Raw genomic sequence first — 14,495 nt, 5'->3', positions numbered from 1 at the left:
CTGCCACTGATTGTATGTATGCTGGGTTTTTTTTTTAAGAAAGCACCATCTAGTGGCTAGAAGAATAGTAGGTTTCCATTATAACATGTATTTCATGCATTTTACCTATTAAAAGTTACCAGATATAGTAATTTAATAATTTGGGGGCACCCTAAAAATGTAACAAATTGTTATGGCATTAAGTTTTGGTTTCTTCTTAGCCATGGTATCGGTCCATGGGAATGAAGCTACTGATACTTTATCAAATGGAGGGTTTAATTTGGTGGCACTGTTTTAATCCATTGCTCCCTCAGTATGAACTCTATCTGAGAACTTTGCTGAATAGGACAGGAACTTCCATTGACCTAAGCTTCAACATTTTAAAAGGAAATATAATTTGCATGCCAAATGTGCCTTCAAAATCAGTGTTGATCATTAATAATACTCTGTTCCAGATTACAACTGGAAAGGAAACTAGAACATTGTTGTTATGAGCCTTGATACTGGAATTATTTCTAAAAGAGTCCCCTCCCAGTCCCTGATTCATAGAAACTTTACAAGCAGTGTAAAAGGTCAGTAGTTCCCTAGTATTAACTGCACCCATCCCTACCTATTCTAATAACTTTTTGTTAGAATATCAGGTAGGTGTGTGTGTCTTTGTGTGCGTGTGTGTGTGAGAGAGAGACAGAGACTGCGAAAGTGTCTCTCAACCTTGAGCCTGGTGAGATTCAAACTGCAAATTGCAGTTCAATGGATTTCAAATGCAAGGCCTGTGGGCCGGATTCTTAGATCTGGCCCACAGGGCCACCCTGGAAACAGCAAAGGACCAGTCCATAGTACCTGTATCAGTGAAAATAGAGCCCATGAGGACCACACGGGAGCTCCGTTTTCGGTGGCAGAGGATTGCAGGAGGCTGTTGCAGCTGAAAACAGAGCTCAAGAGCCTATTTTTGCTGGCAGAATGTTGGGCCACCACAGCCCCCCCCCCCCAACATGAGTGACGTCGAGCTAGCCATGCCCCCCCCCGCCCCCCTGAGGTCAAATACAACCCTGATGCGGCCCTCAATGAAATAAGAATTTGACACCCCTGGAGTGGTATATAAGACTATTGCTACTGCTGAATTTAAGCAGGAGTAAGTAGCAACAGAATTCAAATTTACTTGTAAAAAGATGTATGTATCTTGTAGGAAAGAAACCTAATATAGTTTATGTATAATTGAGGCAGAGTGTGGGAAAATGGTCTTTATTTTCTTTCTGTTTGGTCTCAGAATTCTCCAACAATAGGATTTGTTTCTAACCATGCTACGTATATGAATTTGCTTTTCAGTATCAGAATATATGTGCTATCTCCAGTATTTCTTTTGTAACCTGTAATTGTAAAGATTTACAAGAACTTATATAGCTCCTGGAAAGTATATGGATACATTTCTGAATATTTATTAATGAAAAGTATACCATACCTTTATTTTTACAACTCTTTGGGGATTTTTTTTCAGACTAGACAAAGCTCTGCAATATCCTGGTGGTCGCCCTTCCAAATGCTACTTAGATCTGACTCAACTGGGGGATTAACTAAGGTTACTGAACAACTGCCATTTCTTATGACATCATGATTTTATATATATGTAAGTGTCATCCTCTGTATTTTTTCTTTTTCTTTTCCATTATCATTACTGCTTACATCCTGCCAACAAATTATCTATTTGCCCATTTACTGCATCCATCTAATTTAATGTACTGTATCCAACTAATTTAATATTTTATATTGTGATGAACTGAAGCCTATGCCATAATAAATATAGTGTTTTTCAAGAGGCCACACAGTTTGTTTTTGTTCCAACATGTTACTATAACTATTTCTCTTGGACTATTATTTGGAAAATTCTATATGTTATATGAAAACATCATATTTGAAGGCAAACACACAATGCAAAAGTACAAATATTATTTGTAGTGAATCTTGAGATGTTCTAAACAATATTTTGATTATTACCATCCTCTCTTCTCTACTCCACCGCAATACACGTAAGAATCCATTGAAGTTGGGTGGCCAATATCATAAATTAAGTAAACAAATAATAAGCATCCGTTCTTAAAAAGATTGAATGCTATGTGCAAGCATCCTTCAAAGAAAAAGAAACCTCTACAAAAGAAATACAAATAAATTTATGGGAAACTCACCATTATACAGTTGCTGATTTTTTATGCAGATAAATTTAACAAGAAAAGCAAAGAATTTCATTGGACAAAATCCCTTCAAAACAATAAAATCTTCAAAACAATAAAAGTTATAGTAGTAAAATGAACTATTTTATTTTATATCATGAACAGATCACAAATAAACCAGAAAAATGCTCTTCATTAAGAACAATTTAAATATTAATTGTTGACAGTTTTGAAGTTAGTACTCATTCACTCCCTTCAATTCATTATATAAAGATGGCAAAAGTAGTTCTCCCAACCAACATGAATCTTGGAAACCCTGAGCTACAAATATTCTCTTTCATTGGCTTGGAAATGTACTTGCTTTTTGATTTACCATTGTCTTTCAAAATGCTATTAACAAAAAAAAAAAAAATCAATTGAATTGGCAATCAAAAATATTGCAAAAAAGACCAATAAGTTTAAATGTCTGCACTTCTTACTGTGAAATACTTCTAATTACCTGAATATTACTGTTCATTTTACCAATATTTTTTTAATTAGAATTAATTTCTGTTTATGGATAAACTAAAATCTTTCATGTTTCATGTTTCTTTATTTTGGTATTTTCCTAATCAAAATACAGACACAGCTTTAGGGCTATTTGCAACAATATTTTTCAGGCATGTAAATTTTTGCATATGATGATATTTTTATACTTGGCAGTTTAGGACATACTGCACCAGCTCATGTTACTATATAAAATTCCTGTGGAAGAAGATAGAATCAACAAGCACTACTGTCCAGTGAAATGTAGATAATCTTTCTCATTGACAGCCTTTTTTTTGGGGGGGGGGGGGGGACAGCAGACCTCTGAAATTAGACTGTTCCCTGCTCTTTCTGGTTTAGGAAAGCCTTTAAAAGATGACTTTTCTAGAGGCCCTTGAAATAGTTTTGAGAAGTGGACTCCTTTAGCATTTTCTGCTTATAATTTTGAGTGTTCCTTGAGCGTCAGTGGGGTTTCTTTTCTGTTTATAATTTTGAGTGTTCCTTGAGCGTCAGAATGACTGAATTTGTAATTTAATTGTATCATGCTACTTTGTTTCTAGGCTTCTTACTGTGAGAAAGACTGTATGTGCTCAGAGTCTTTTAGAACAGTGTGACACATAAGCCCCAGGGAATAAAAAAAGATAAAAATCAAATACTCAGTTTCCTTTTGCAAAATCCATTTTTGTTCTAAACTCCTATGGTATTGAGTTCTGGCATGAGAGCAGTGTTATTCAGTGTACAAGTCTCACATAGTTACATAGATATGACTAAAAACTGAAAACATACAGCTCTGATGTTAAGAGTGATATAAGCCTGTTCCCATTCCTCATTCTCAATATCAAACTTAAGCTAAATAAATGAAAATAGTAATTCCATCTAAGATGCAATATAACCGAAACCTTTCATGATTGTTTCTTGCTCGGGAAACTAAAGAAAGGGAAATCTTCTATTTCATTCTTCTGAGAAGATAAATTGTGACATTTAAGTGTTGGAGAACACTTCAGACCAAATTTGAGACTGCAGGAGTTTGCAAAGATGGTCCACAAAGTTCTGTTTTGATGGAAATTTGTTGACATAGAGATGAATATCACAATTTTTCAACTATTGTAACCCTAAAATATTGTAGAAATAAATCAAATGAAATAAAGGTGTCACTTATATAAGCACTTTTATTAAGATCACTGGGCTACTGATGTGTAGATAAAGTTCTTCAAATATATGTATTCTAGCAAAGCACCAAGGGGGAGGAGTTGTATTCAACAAAACAATCGTTCAACACAACAGCTGTGGATCGTAAGTGGGCTCCATGCTGTTTTCAGTATATTTCATCCGTGAAGAGATGCACTGAATTAAAAATAAACACAGGAAAAAACCCCAGAAAGATGCAAATTTCAAGAGGCTTTGAACTACACTAATGTTGCTGAAATTCGCAAGTAATGCAGAAAATTCTGCCAACCTTATTTAGTCACAATAATTTTGTTGCACATATATGTTTTCCAAAATTAGGTTCTGCCTTTTTTAACAATAATTACTCAGTTTATACTCTGGTTATATTTAAATGTTTAGGTTAGATGTAACTTTATCTTGCTCTTTCTTTCATTGTTTTAATATATGTTATAGAGATACCAAATGGGAGTTTCCACATCAATCTCTTTGGAAGCAGCCGCAGATTATTTTCTTAATGTTTGTTTAGGCCCCAAAACTAAAAATGGAGGCTTCTGGGAGATTTTCAACCATTCAGTTGCACAGAGAGAAAAATTGTCATAAAATCAAACACAAGAGGGAGAAAATTCACCAGGAACTACTGCAGTTGTCCAAAGCATTCATATTGAGATTCTTTAGCCCCCCTTCCCCTCCCCCCTCTCTTTTTATAGTATTTCTTTTCCCTCTGTCCTCCCATTTCACCAATTTGTGGAAAAATAGTGGTAGAGGCATTGAACATAAAGCAACAAGAACTACCAGATCCTAACATCCCCAAAGAATTTTTTGCATGTTAATTTGCATATCAAATTTAATCACTTAGTCCCAACAATTTCAATTCATATCTTTAGTTGGTTTTGTCATTTTAAATAAAGTATAACACATTAATATTATTACGAAATATTTAACAATAGAAGTACATCTCCAAGTCGCCCCCTAAAATGTTCTAGAAAGTCCAAAAACAGAGGACAAAACTTAACAGAGTAAATAGAAACGTACTGTAATTTGTGATACAGATGAAGCAATATACAAATATACATAAATAATTAAAATTTAAGAAAATCTTAAATCAATTTCTTTCTTTCTGTTGTGCCCATTCTCTTTCTCCCGAAAGAAATCTGTTTTAGTAGAGTTGTATTGTGATAGTCAAATAAAGAATATTTAGTTATTTAGTTTAAATCTTTAGTTTAGTATTTCACTTCAGGCTTGCAAGATAGATGGACTATTCTTACAGCTGCATTAGAACTGCGATCATAATGTCACTATAGGTGTACAGTTTTAAGGATGTGATCCAGAATATTTTTTTTAAAATTTCAGGGAAGATTATGTCGTTTATGCAGAAGGAAGGAAGCAAGGAAGGAAGGAAGGAAGGAAGGAAGGAAACTCCAGCCATTCCTTTAACAGAAAGATTAATTATGAAAAATTATTTTGATCTGCTAAGAATTAAAGTAGCTTAGAAGTAACTTGAAACTCATAAAACTAACTTTTTAACTTTTCAGTGTTTTTCCCCAGGTATGTTCCCCAGATATGTTAAACGAAGCAAGCACTGGCAAATGCTCCCACCCACCCACCCAGTGCAAATGAGTTCTTATGCACTTGGCATAAACTAAGTATTTATTTTGCCAAAACTTCCTGAATCTTAATACAGCACTTGTTCACTGCAGATGGGGCATATGCCAGAAACATTTTTCTCCCTTCTCGCTTCCAGATTTTTTGTTTTCTTTTGGTTTAAAAAAAAGGAACACACAAAATGTGATTCACTATATGACTCTGCTTTTGATCCAGTAAATACAAAGTTGCTCTCAATGAGAAATGGCTGAAGCCAATGTCACTTTTCTCATTAACACAGACTCCCCATACCTTCTATTTTCTAGAGATATTGGAAAATGACTGGTATCATTCCTCACAATTATGGATGTACATGATTAGTTAAAGAATATTCCACAAACCAACAAAGAAACTAGGGGAGCTGCGTGAAGAAGTTTATGAGTTAAGAGAGACATTCTTTCTTAATTTCAGCTTCTACATCAAGGGTCCCGATCCATGGACTGTCACTGATCTATGACACGCCAGCAAATGGTTCGCGCAAACAAGTGAAGCCCCATCTGCAGGATGCAGGCAGCACATGAAACCACGCCCCCTCTGGTCCATGGAAAACCTCTCTCCATGGAACTCATCACTGGTGCCCAAAAGGTTGGGGCCCACTGCTCTACATAACTCAATTGTAAATGGGTGTTAGACAAAAATTGAGCCCTCCTGTCCAAATCAGCACTGCAGACTCAAAATTCTCCTATGTAGTAAGCTTAACATCAGGAAAATATCCAAATAATAGAATGTGATGGAACAAAAAGGAGGGAATAGGCAAAAAGACCGATAACAAAAATCTATTCTAAATGTTCTTCTCACTGATGCCAACAAGTTGCAAGAGAACCTCAGAGGAAGCTTCATATAAGGGAAATTTCTACACGCTGAGACGGCAGTACAGTACCACTTACACGCTTCCTTTAAATGAGTCAGATGTAAACATTTACAAAGCCTTATTTTTTGAAAGACCAGTACTGACCCTTCAAAAAAAGACACTTAAGTGGTTGAGATATTTTTCTCCCCTTAGTACTCAAAAGGATTATTTAATTTTATTCCCACCCCTGGCAATATACCGTAGAATTGGCTTTCCATTAACATGCTTATATATCTACAAACTTTCTGATGCAATGTGAAGTGACAACATAAATTATATAAATGATATAAATTAAAAAATATATGAATTATAATGAATACAAATACAAAAGAATGGCTGAACACTAGATGGCAAAAAAGGAGTCACAGAAATGTATAATGTGTGCTACTTAGTGATAGATTAACTTTTTGCAATTCAGGTCTGATCATTCTAGCTTTACCAAGTATGTGATATAAACAGTTTTGCAGTCATTTATTTGAAATGCTATACAAATCAGATCCAGCAAGACCCTTAAGTTTTATCTTTACATACATTTGAAGAATTGCCTCAAAACGCCATTTGCTAAAAAATATTATCAGTTCTTGTACTTAAGGATTCTTTTAACTACCCTTTCTATAGATGAAACTCTGCCCTTGTTTTGATATCGCATTTCCCAGAATTCCTATTTACACAGTCCTAAGACATCTGGGGAATGCCAAATTGGGTAAGGCTGATGAAAACATTGGCTGGATATTTATTGAATGCATATTTTAAATTCTTTTTCAGGCCAACCACAGAACTTCTCCTTAGTGACAACATAATATTAAATAGAACACTGTATAGACAAACTATATATGATAGGTAGTTATAATTTATTTATTTATTGCATTTTTAAATCACCCCCTCTCCCTCATAGATGAAACTGCAATGGAGGGGAAACTGAAGATATAATAGAAGGAACAGTTCTTAATATTTTATTATTAATATGAATTCAACAGGGCTGCCTCCTGATACCATCACAGCAGAGTTGGTATTCAGAAGGTTCTGACCAGTTCTGGAGAACTGATAGCGGAAATTTTTGAGTAGTTCAGAGAACCAGTAAATACCACCTCTGACTAGCCCCGCACCCATCTATTCTCTGCCTCCCGAGTCCCAGCTGATTGAGAGGCAATGGGGATTTTGCAGTATCCTTCCCCCGGAGTGGCAAGGGAATACAAATTTTACAGTATCCTTCCCCTGCCACGCCCACCAAGCCACACATACAAAGCCACACCATGCTCACCAAGCTACGCCCACAGAACCAGTAGTAAAAATGTTTGAATCCCACCACTGCATCACAAGAAAAGTTCTGATCTATATTCCAAACAATTAAACCTCCAACTGTAGTGGACCATGGAGTCTAAGGATGGCACAGAAATATAAGATTTCCTTCATACTCCAGAAAAAAACAAACCTATCAGTAATGAGGTATCACAGATTACTGTTCAAACTGGGAGTGAATGGAGGTAGGGGTCTCAGGTTATTTTCTGCTATTTTCTGCTATTATTTCATAGAACAACAATATGGGAAAGAGGAACATTTGTCAATCATTAATTTTCACAGGAAGAACAATGCAGACATAAACATATATATACACACACACATACACACATACAGTATATATATGTGTGTGTGTACACATACACACACACACATACGTGTGTGTGTGTTTTCCTCAATTTCCAGTCCTGGAAGCTGGAGGGTTCTGTGCCTTAGTTCAGAGGTCCCCAACCTTTGTAGCTGGGTGGCCCAGCTGGGGGCAGGGGAGAACTGGACCATGCAAGTCTGAGTTAGCACACACAAGTGCCCGCCCTGGTCCACTACTCATGGAAGTTGTGTTGTGCGCATGCACACGTGCTCCAGCCAGCCAGTCATGCAGCCCAATTCTGAATACACCACATGGTGGTTCCTCCTTCAGTATTCTTCAGTTTTTCATAGTCCTTCCTGACATTGCTGTCACTTGGCACTGTTTTAGCTATCATCACTGCTGTCTTCTGGTCCTTTTTCTACTATCGTGATGACTGGTTCATTGGCCAGTATTCATTGCCTGTCTGGAATTCCCACATGATCTTACCAAGAAAGTTATTCTCTACAACTTTCTGTGGTATCTCCCATATGGACTTAACGGGGTCTATCCCATACATTGTCTTTCTATACACAATGCCAGGAAATACTTGGTACCATTAGGATATGCTGTTCCAGACTGCATTTTACACCATTCCATTATCCGTTGGACTCCTCTGAGGCAGTGGTGGGATTCAATTTTTTTTTACTAGCGGTTCTATGGCTGTGGCTTGGGCATGGCATGGCTTGGTGGGCGTGGCAGGGGAAGGATACTGTAAAATCTCCATTCCCTCCACACACCAGGGGAAGTATACTGCAAAATCCCCATTTTCTCCCAATTAGTTGGGACTCAGGAGGGAGAGAATAGATGGGGGTGGAGCCAGTCAGAAGTGATATTTACTGGTTCTCTGAACTACTCAAAATTTCTGTTACCGGTTCTCCAGAACCGGGTCATTCATGCCCTCACATACAGCTCTTGGTATGTGAATCCTGCCCTCCCCCTGCCACGGTCAGAACCTGCTGAATACCACCTCTGCTCTGAGGCCTCTCTGTATAGTCTACCTCAGTTCCTATCCAATGTAGTAGACTCCCTTCTTCTATGGTGTTTCAGTGCTTAGTGTCTATTCTCCTGCTAATACGATCAGTATCTCAGCGCTCTCATTTAGTTCAGCTACTGGTAGGGATTTTCAGCTATTTTCTAATCTTCCCATGGCACTTCCTTTGCCTGAAGTTCCTCTTGTGTCTGCTGCTGTCTCAGGCTTTCTCCCAAAAGCTCATCTTTGGGTCCCATCTTACAGATGGATTCCAGCTGGCGAATTCTGGGATTTGAAGTTGACACATCCTAAACTTGCCAGGGTTGAAAAAGGTCGATCTTGGGGGCCCTGCTGTATCTACCTCCTTGTCAAGGAAGGGTCATTCACGCCCTCGCATACAGCTCTTGGTATGTGAATCCTGCCCTCCCCCTGCCACAGTGAAGCATGCTGTTTTTCTACCACCAATACAAAAACTTGTATTCTTCCAGACCTTTTTAATATTATATGGTGATTTTTACTAAATTTGCTAAATGGCTTATTTTACTGTTTGTGTACTTCATTTTTAATTATAGTTTTGATATAATGTTCAAGGTGGCTCAGTGGTTAAATGCAGCACTGCAGGCTACTTCAGTTGACTGCAGTTCTGCAGTTCGGCTGTTCAAATCTCACCGGCTCAGGGTTGACTCAGCCTTCCATCCTTCCGAGGTGGGTAAAATGAGGACCCGGATTGTTGTTGGGGGCAATATGCTGACTCTGTAAACCGCTTAGAGAGGGCTGAAAGCCCTATGAAGCGGTATATAAGTCTAACTGCTATTGCTATTTATATTGTTATTGTTAATTTGTTATCATTAAAGTACACCTGCATATACCTGATGTGGAAGGATACAAAATAATCAAGTATGTTTTTTTTTTGTAATGAAAACATTTTGCTTCCAGGTACATCTTTTTTCTCCTTTAGACTTAACATTGCATCATTGGCTCATTGCCTATTATGTGTGGAGGTTTTTTCTTTTTCTCATACTTTCAAAAAGCCTATTAAAGTGAAAATAATCTCCTATTTTAAATGTATATTTTGCAGTACAGAAAACAGCCTTTTATATTTCTTGCTTACTTTGACATCTGGGGCCGGTAGAGCAAGACAGACAAAAGAGGGAAGCAACATATTTAGAACAGCTTGGGCTCCAATGTACAGTAGCATTTCCTTTTTCACACAACATTCATCATTCTACATGCATCAAGTATACAGTAAGCATGATTGTGAGTAAACTTAATGTGATGTGTTTCTTATTGAATACCCTTTTTAAATTACATTTTAGTAATAATGCATTATTTAAATCTATGTTTCCAAATAACTGAAAGTATTTTAGTGCAGTTACATGTGAAATGATAGTGGCAGAATAATTTTTGCACCATGAAATTGGTAACAGGCATTTCTACAGCCAAGTTTGTTCAGAAATAGTTGTCATAGGTCAAGAGGGGCTACTGAGAGGTAGATCAGCAAACAAGCCACAGGATAGGTAGGTTCCAGGCCTGTATTACATATCTAAGGAATCAAATAGTGTTTAAAATATGAAGAATTATGCATTAGTATAAATAATAATATACTGTGGCTCAGAAATTACATGTTAGAAACCAAGTAAAAATAACGTTTATGACTTGTTAGCAAAAAAAAAAATCAAGATTAAAAATCCCTAGTATATATGTATACTTCATATACCCATAATGTATAAAATATCTATACACTTATATTAAACATCACACCTGATAGCTTATGGGTGATTAGGACTGCACTATATGAACTTTCCAAGTGTCCTCCATTGCTAGGAGGAAAGCCAAGCTGACTGGCAAGAGAAAAATAAATGGAGCTGCAGAAAGCCATTCCCCCCACCCCCAAGTAGACTGCTAAGAAAATGCTAGCCTGAATTTTCCATTTTGACATAAGAAAATAGGGATTATTTTTCTCCATGGCAAGCTCAATAATACTGCTAGTCCCTTGGAAGGCTAGTTTTCAGAAGTAGTTCAGTGGTTTATTTAGAATACTTCAGCATGTATGTTACTGGCATACTATGAACAAACAGCAATACATTCAAACAAAGGTTCTTGATATAATTTTTATCTTCCAAAAATATTTGTAAATAATTTAAATGATTGTAGTAGCTAATACATGTTCTGTAAACTTTCAGTTTTGGAACAATATACAGTAATTGCAGGGTGGGAGTGAAGGAAGAAAGAGGAAAGAAAAAAAGCAGTATTCTTGAGTTTTAATTCTGGGACTTTATGTGGTTCTGGGTTTCTACCACAGAATTTGGGAGAATATATTTTCACTTATGATTTATGCTTGATGTATATGTATAATGTAGAATGATGTATATATAGGTTGATAGATTCAATTATAGCAATCATGGGTGTCCTTTTGGAGGGCATGAAGAGTGAGATGATCCTAGAGGGGATCTCTGTGGTAACACTGACTCAGTGGCATTCAAAAACTTAACTTTCGTAAGTTTTATGGACTTACCAGAATTTGGAATACAAAATGCAGTACTACTGACTTGCACTAACAAAAAAAAAAAAAGAAAGAAACAAACCCATTCCCTGTAAATTAAACAGCTGCTTTCAAAGGCAGACAATAAACTCACTGAGAACCAGTTTGGTGTAGTGGTTGTAAGACAATTGGCTATAAACAAAGCCAACTGGGTGACCTTGGCCTTTCTCTCAGCTCCAGGAAGGTGAAAATGGCATACCACTTCTGAAAACAAATCACCAAGCAATTGGAGAAAAAAAAAATCTCAATATATCTTTAAGTTAAAATGATTTTAATATATTCATGATATATTTTAAAATGTTATGCAGTTTATTAAACTGATTTTATTAGAGATCTCCATTTTAAGCAGAGTTTGTATTTACTAAAACAATTGAGATTCCACTTTCTATTCATTCTACGTGTCACTTTGAATCTGTCCAGACTTGTTCCTTAACTGCACCTTTTGCCTTGGTAATGTGACATATTAAGATAATTTAGAGAGTTTAACAACCTACAATGCTCGTATTCATTACATACAAAACCAAACTCTACTTGGTATGACAAAGGCCTTAGGAGGGGTTTTTTTTATAGCTTTTGGGATTCTAAAAGTTTTAATTGACATGAAATTCCATTCATGTAAGCTGCTGAGTGTCATTAGGTTTGGAAAGGAACAAACTTAGACAATTTAATCCCAAGAAAGCATTCACAATTATATTTTGAAGGCTTGAATAATTGTTAAATTTAATATATGTTGGATATATGAAAACATTAAAATGTTTAATAGATTTTGACCAAAGTGGCAAGAATAAACCATTCAGCAAATTTCTATAATATTCAAATTTCATGCTTGATAACTTTGGGGGAACTTTAAAAAGTATCCTGGATATTTAATCATAGTATACTTGTTTTGCACAGCGATATTTACATCCCCAAATACAATAGTTTGTGCAGCCAAATTATTGGTTAAGTTTTAAAAATCCCTCTTATTAAAGTGTATAATGCCCAACTACATCCCCCCCTCTCTTTTCTTTCTATGTCCACCCCCTTGTTATTGCTCAAAAAGTGCAATGATGATGTAGGAATGCTATTGTAAAGTAAAAGGCATTATAAAAATAAAAAATAAATGAAATTAATTTCATTTTTATTACAAATAGCCAAGGATTTTTTTTCCAAAATATAAATCTGTAAAACAATTGCATTGACTGTACAATTTCATTTACAGTATACAATCCAGAAAACATGTAAAAGAACTGTTTTTTTTTTATACATTAGCCCTTGGCCACAAAACAAAGAGTTTGGCAGTAGTACTACAACTTTAATGACTATGGGGTGAAAATCAACATATCAATTACATCATCTAACATCATTATCAAAGTGGGATACATACATACATCATTGTACAGGGAATGTTTTTTTTTTTTTTTTTAACTGGAAACTGTCATCATGTTGTAGTTCTTGGAAGGGCTGGCTCTGCCAATTCTCCACTCCTCTTTACAGCTGCTTCTGCTCTCCAGAGCTTTGGCATTCTTCATGGCTGGTTTAGGGCCTTCGTAGAGGACGCAGATAGACCCATCTTCTCCTATACGATAGGACACTTCAAACGGGTCTACCCAGAGAGTTAGTTCGCTGGGCAGGAGCTGGAAGAGTCTCTCGTGGTTTAGTCCAATCATGCCTGCTGCTTTGCCTATCAAGGGGTCCATCTTGTGATTGATCCTAATGCAGCGGTACCCAGAGCCTTTGGAGGGCATCAAGGGGAACCAGTGGTGCTTATAATGATCTGCAAAGAGGAACAAAGGGGGGGGGGAGGACCACGGGAGAAGAGTTACAGATTTGCACAGCCGGCCCTGAGGCACTTCGGAATCAGCCCAAACAGATCACCCCCACCACCCACCCCGCAGGGGACCGCAAACAGGGATCATGGGACGGAGGGTTGCAAGAACCGATCCGGTCGATCAGAAAAAGCCGTTGGGCTAAGTCCGACGCCCAGGAGGGTCCTGCCAACGACAGGAGGATTTGGGGGGAGGGAGGATCGAGCGCGGAGAGCACCCGAAGCAGCTGCAGAGACGCCGACCGTGAAAGGGCGAAAGAGACCCGAGGGCCGCGAAGGGGAGCAGGAGGTGGCGGGATTCGGGGAATTGGATCCCCGGTAGAGGCGCCTCGGAAGGTTGTTGTCGCACCGCGGACGGGACGGACGTCCTTTTTGGGCTTAGCACAGCGGTGCCAGCGGCTGAGGGGCTCCGTCTCGCTCGTCCCGGCGGCGGCAGCACTGAGGCAAGAGACGGAAAGGGGAGAGGGAGGTTGGACGGGCACCACTCGCCGCAGCCTCACCTCGGAGTGCCTCCTGGAGGGACTCGCTGAAGCAACGCAGCTCCTCGTCGCCGATGCCGCTGGGGGTCCTGAGGAGGCGGGTGATGAAGCCCGCGGCCGTGGAAATCTCCGTCTTCATGGTTCTCCCCGGGCAACTCTCGCTCGCTCTCTCTGCGTCGGAAGGGCGAAGGCGGCAGATGTTGCGGGGGGAAGGGAGGGGTGACCCAGCTGCCGATCGGCGCCGCCGGCTCAGCTGCTGCAGCCGCCGCCGCCGCCACCCACTCAGCCGCCGCTGGGGAGCCGAGCGCGAGGAGTAAACAGATCGGGAGACACAGACGATGAGCGGCCGTCCCCTCCGCCTCCACACACGGCGGGAGGGCGTGACCAGCATCAACCAATGAAGGTGAAGGCAAGCGGCTACATCACAAGAAACTGGGGTTCCGTCTGGCGGACGCCAAAGCACCTCTCCCGATTGGGCGAGAAATGACACACCGCCTCGTGATTGGCCGGGCATTGCAAAAGGAAGCCGCTATCTCCAATTCTCCCCGTGCAGAAAGTTAGAAAGGGGCGGGGCTCGAGGTCCCCGCTGATTGTTTGTTCTCTGCGTCAGCGCGGGAGGGAGGGGGTTGGCACAGCGGGCGGGCCTTTCATCCGCGCGGAAAGTGGGAGCGTTCGCAGAAGGAAATGTTTACAGTCCGCTGAGCGGGGGTGGGGGTGGGGTGAAA

The 14,495-nt window shown here is 38.9% G+C and overlaps 1 protein-coding gene across 1 annotated transcript; it reads right to left on the bottom strand.

Annotated features, from left to right (window-relative positions):
* Positions 1–11,891: 11,891 nt before the first annotated feature.
* On the bottom strand, positions 11,892–14,149 carry LOC116504510 (protein BTG1-like). Its single transcript, XM_032211546.1, has 2 exons — positions 13,792–14,149; positions 11,892–13,240 (listed from the first exon to the last, which is right to left on the bottom strand). Exons 1-2 carry the CDS (start codon positions 13,907–13,909, stop codon positions 12,888–12,890), a joined length of 471 nt encoding a protein of 156 aa, XP_032067437.1. The 5' UTR covers positions 13,910–14,149; the 3' UTR covers positions 11,892–12,887.
* Between the last annotated feature and the right edge of the window lie 346 nt (positions 14,150–14,495).

The sequence above is a fragment of the Thamnophis elegans genome, chromosome 2 (assembly GCF_009769535.1).
Source record: "Thamnophis elegans isolate rThaEle1 chromosome 2, rThaEle1.pri, whole genome shotgun sequence".
Lineage (NCBI taxonomy): Eukaryota > Metazoa > Chordata > Lepidosauria > Squamata > Colubridae > Thamnophis > Thamnophis elegans.
Note: the sequence above shows the minus strand (reverse complement) of the source record. Positions and strands in the feature narration are given on the sequence as shown.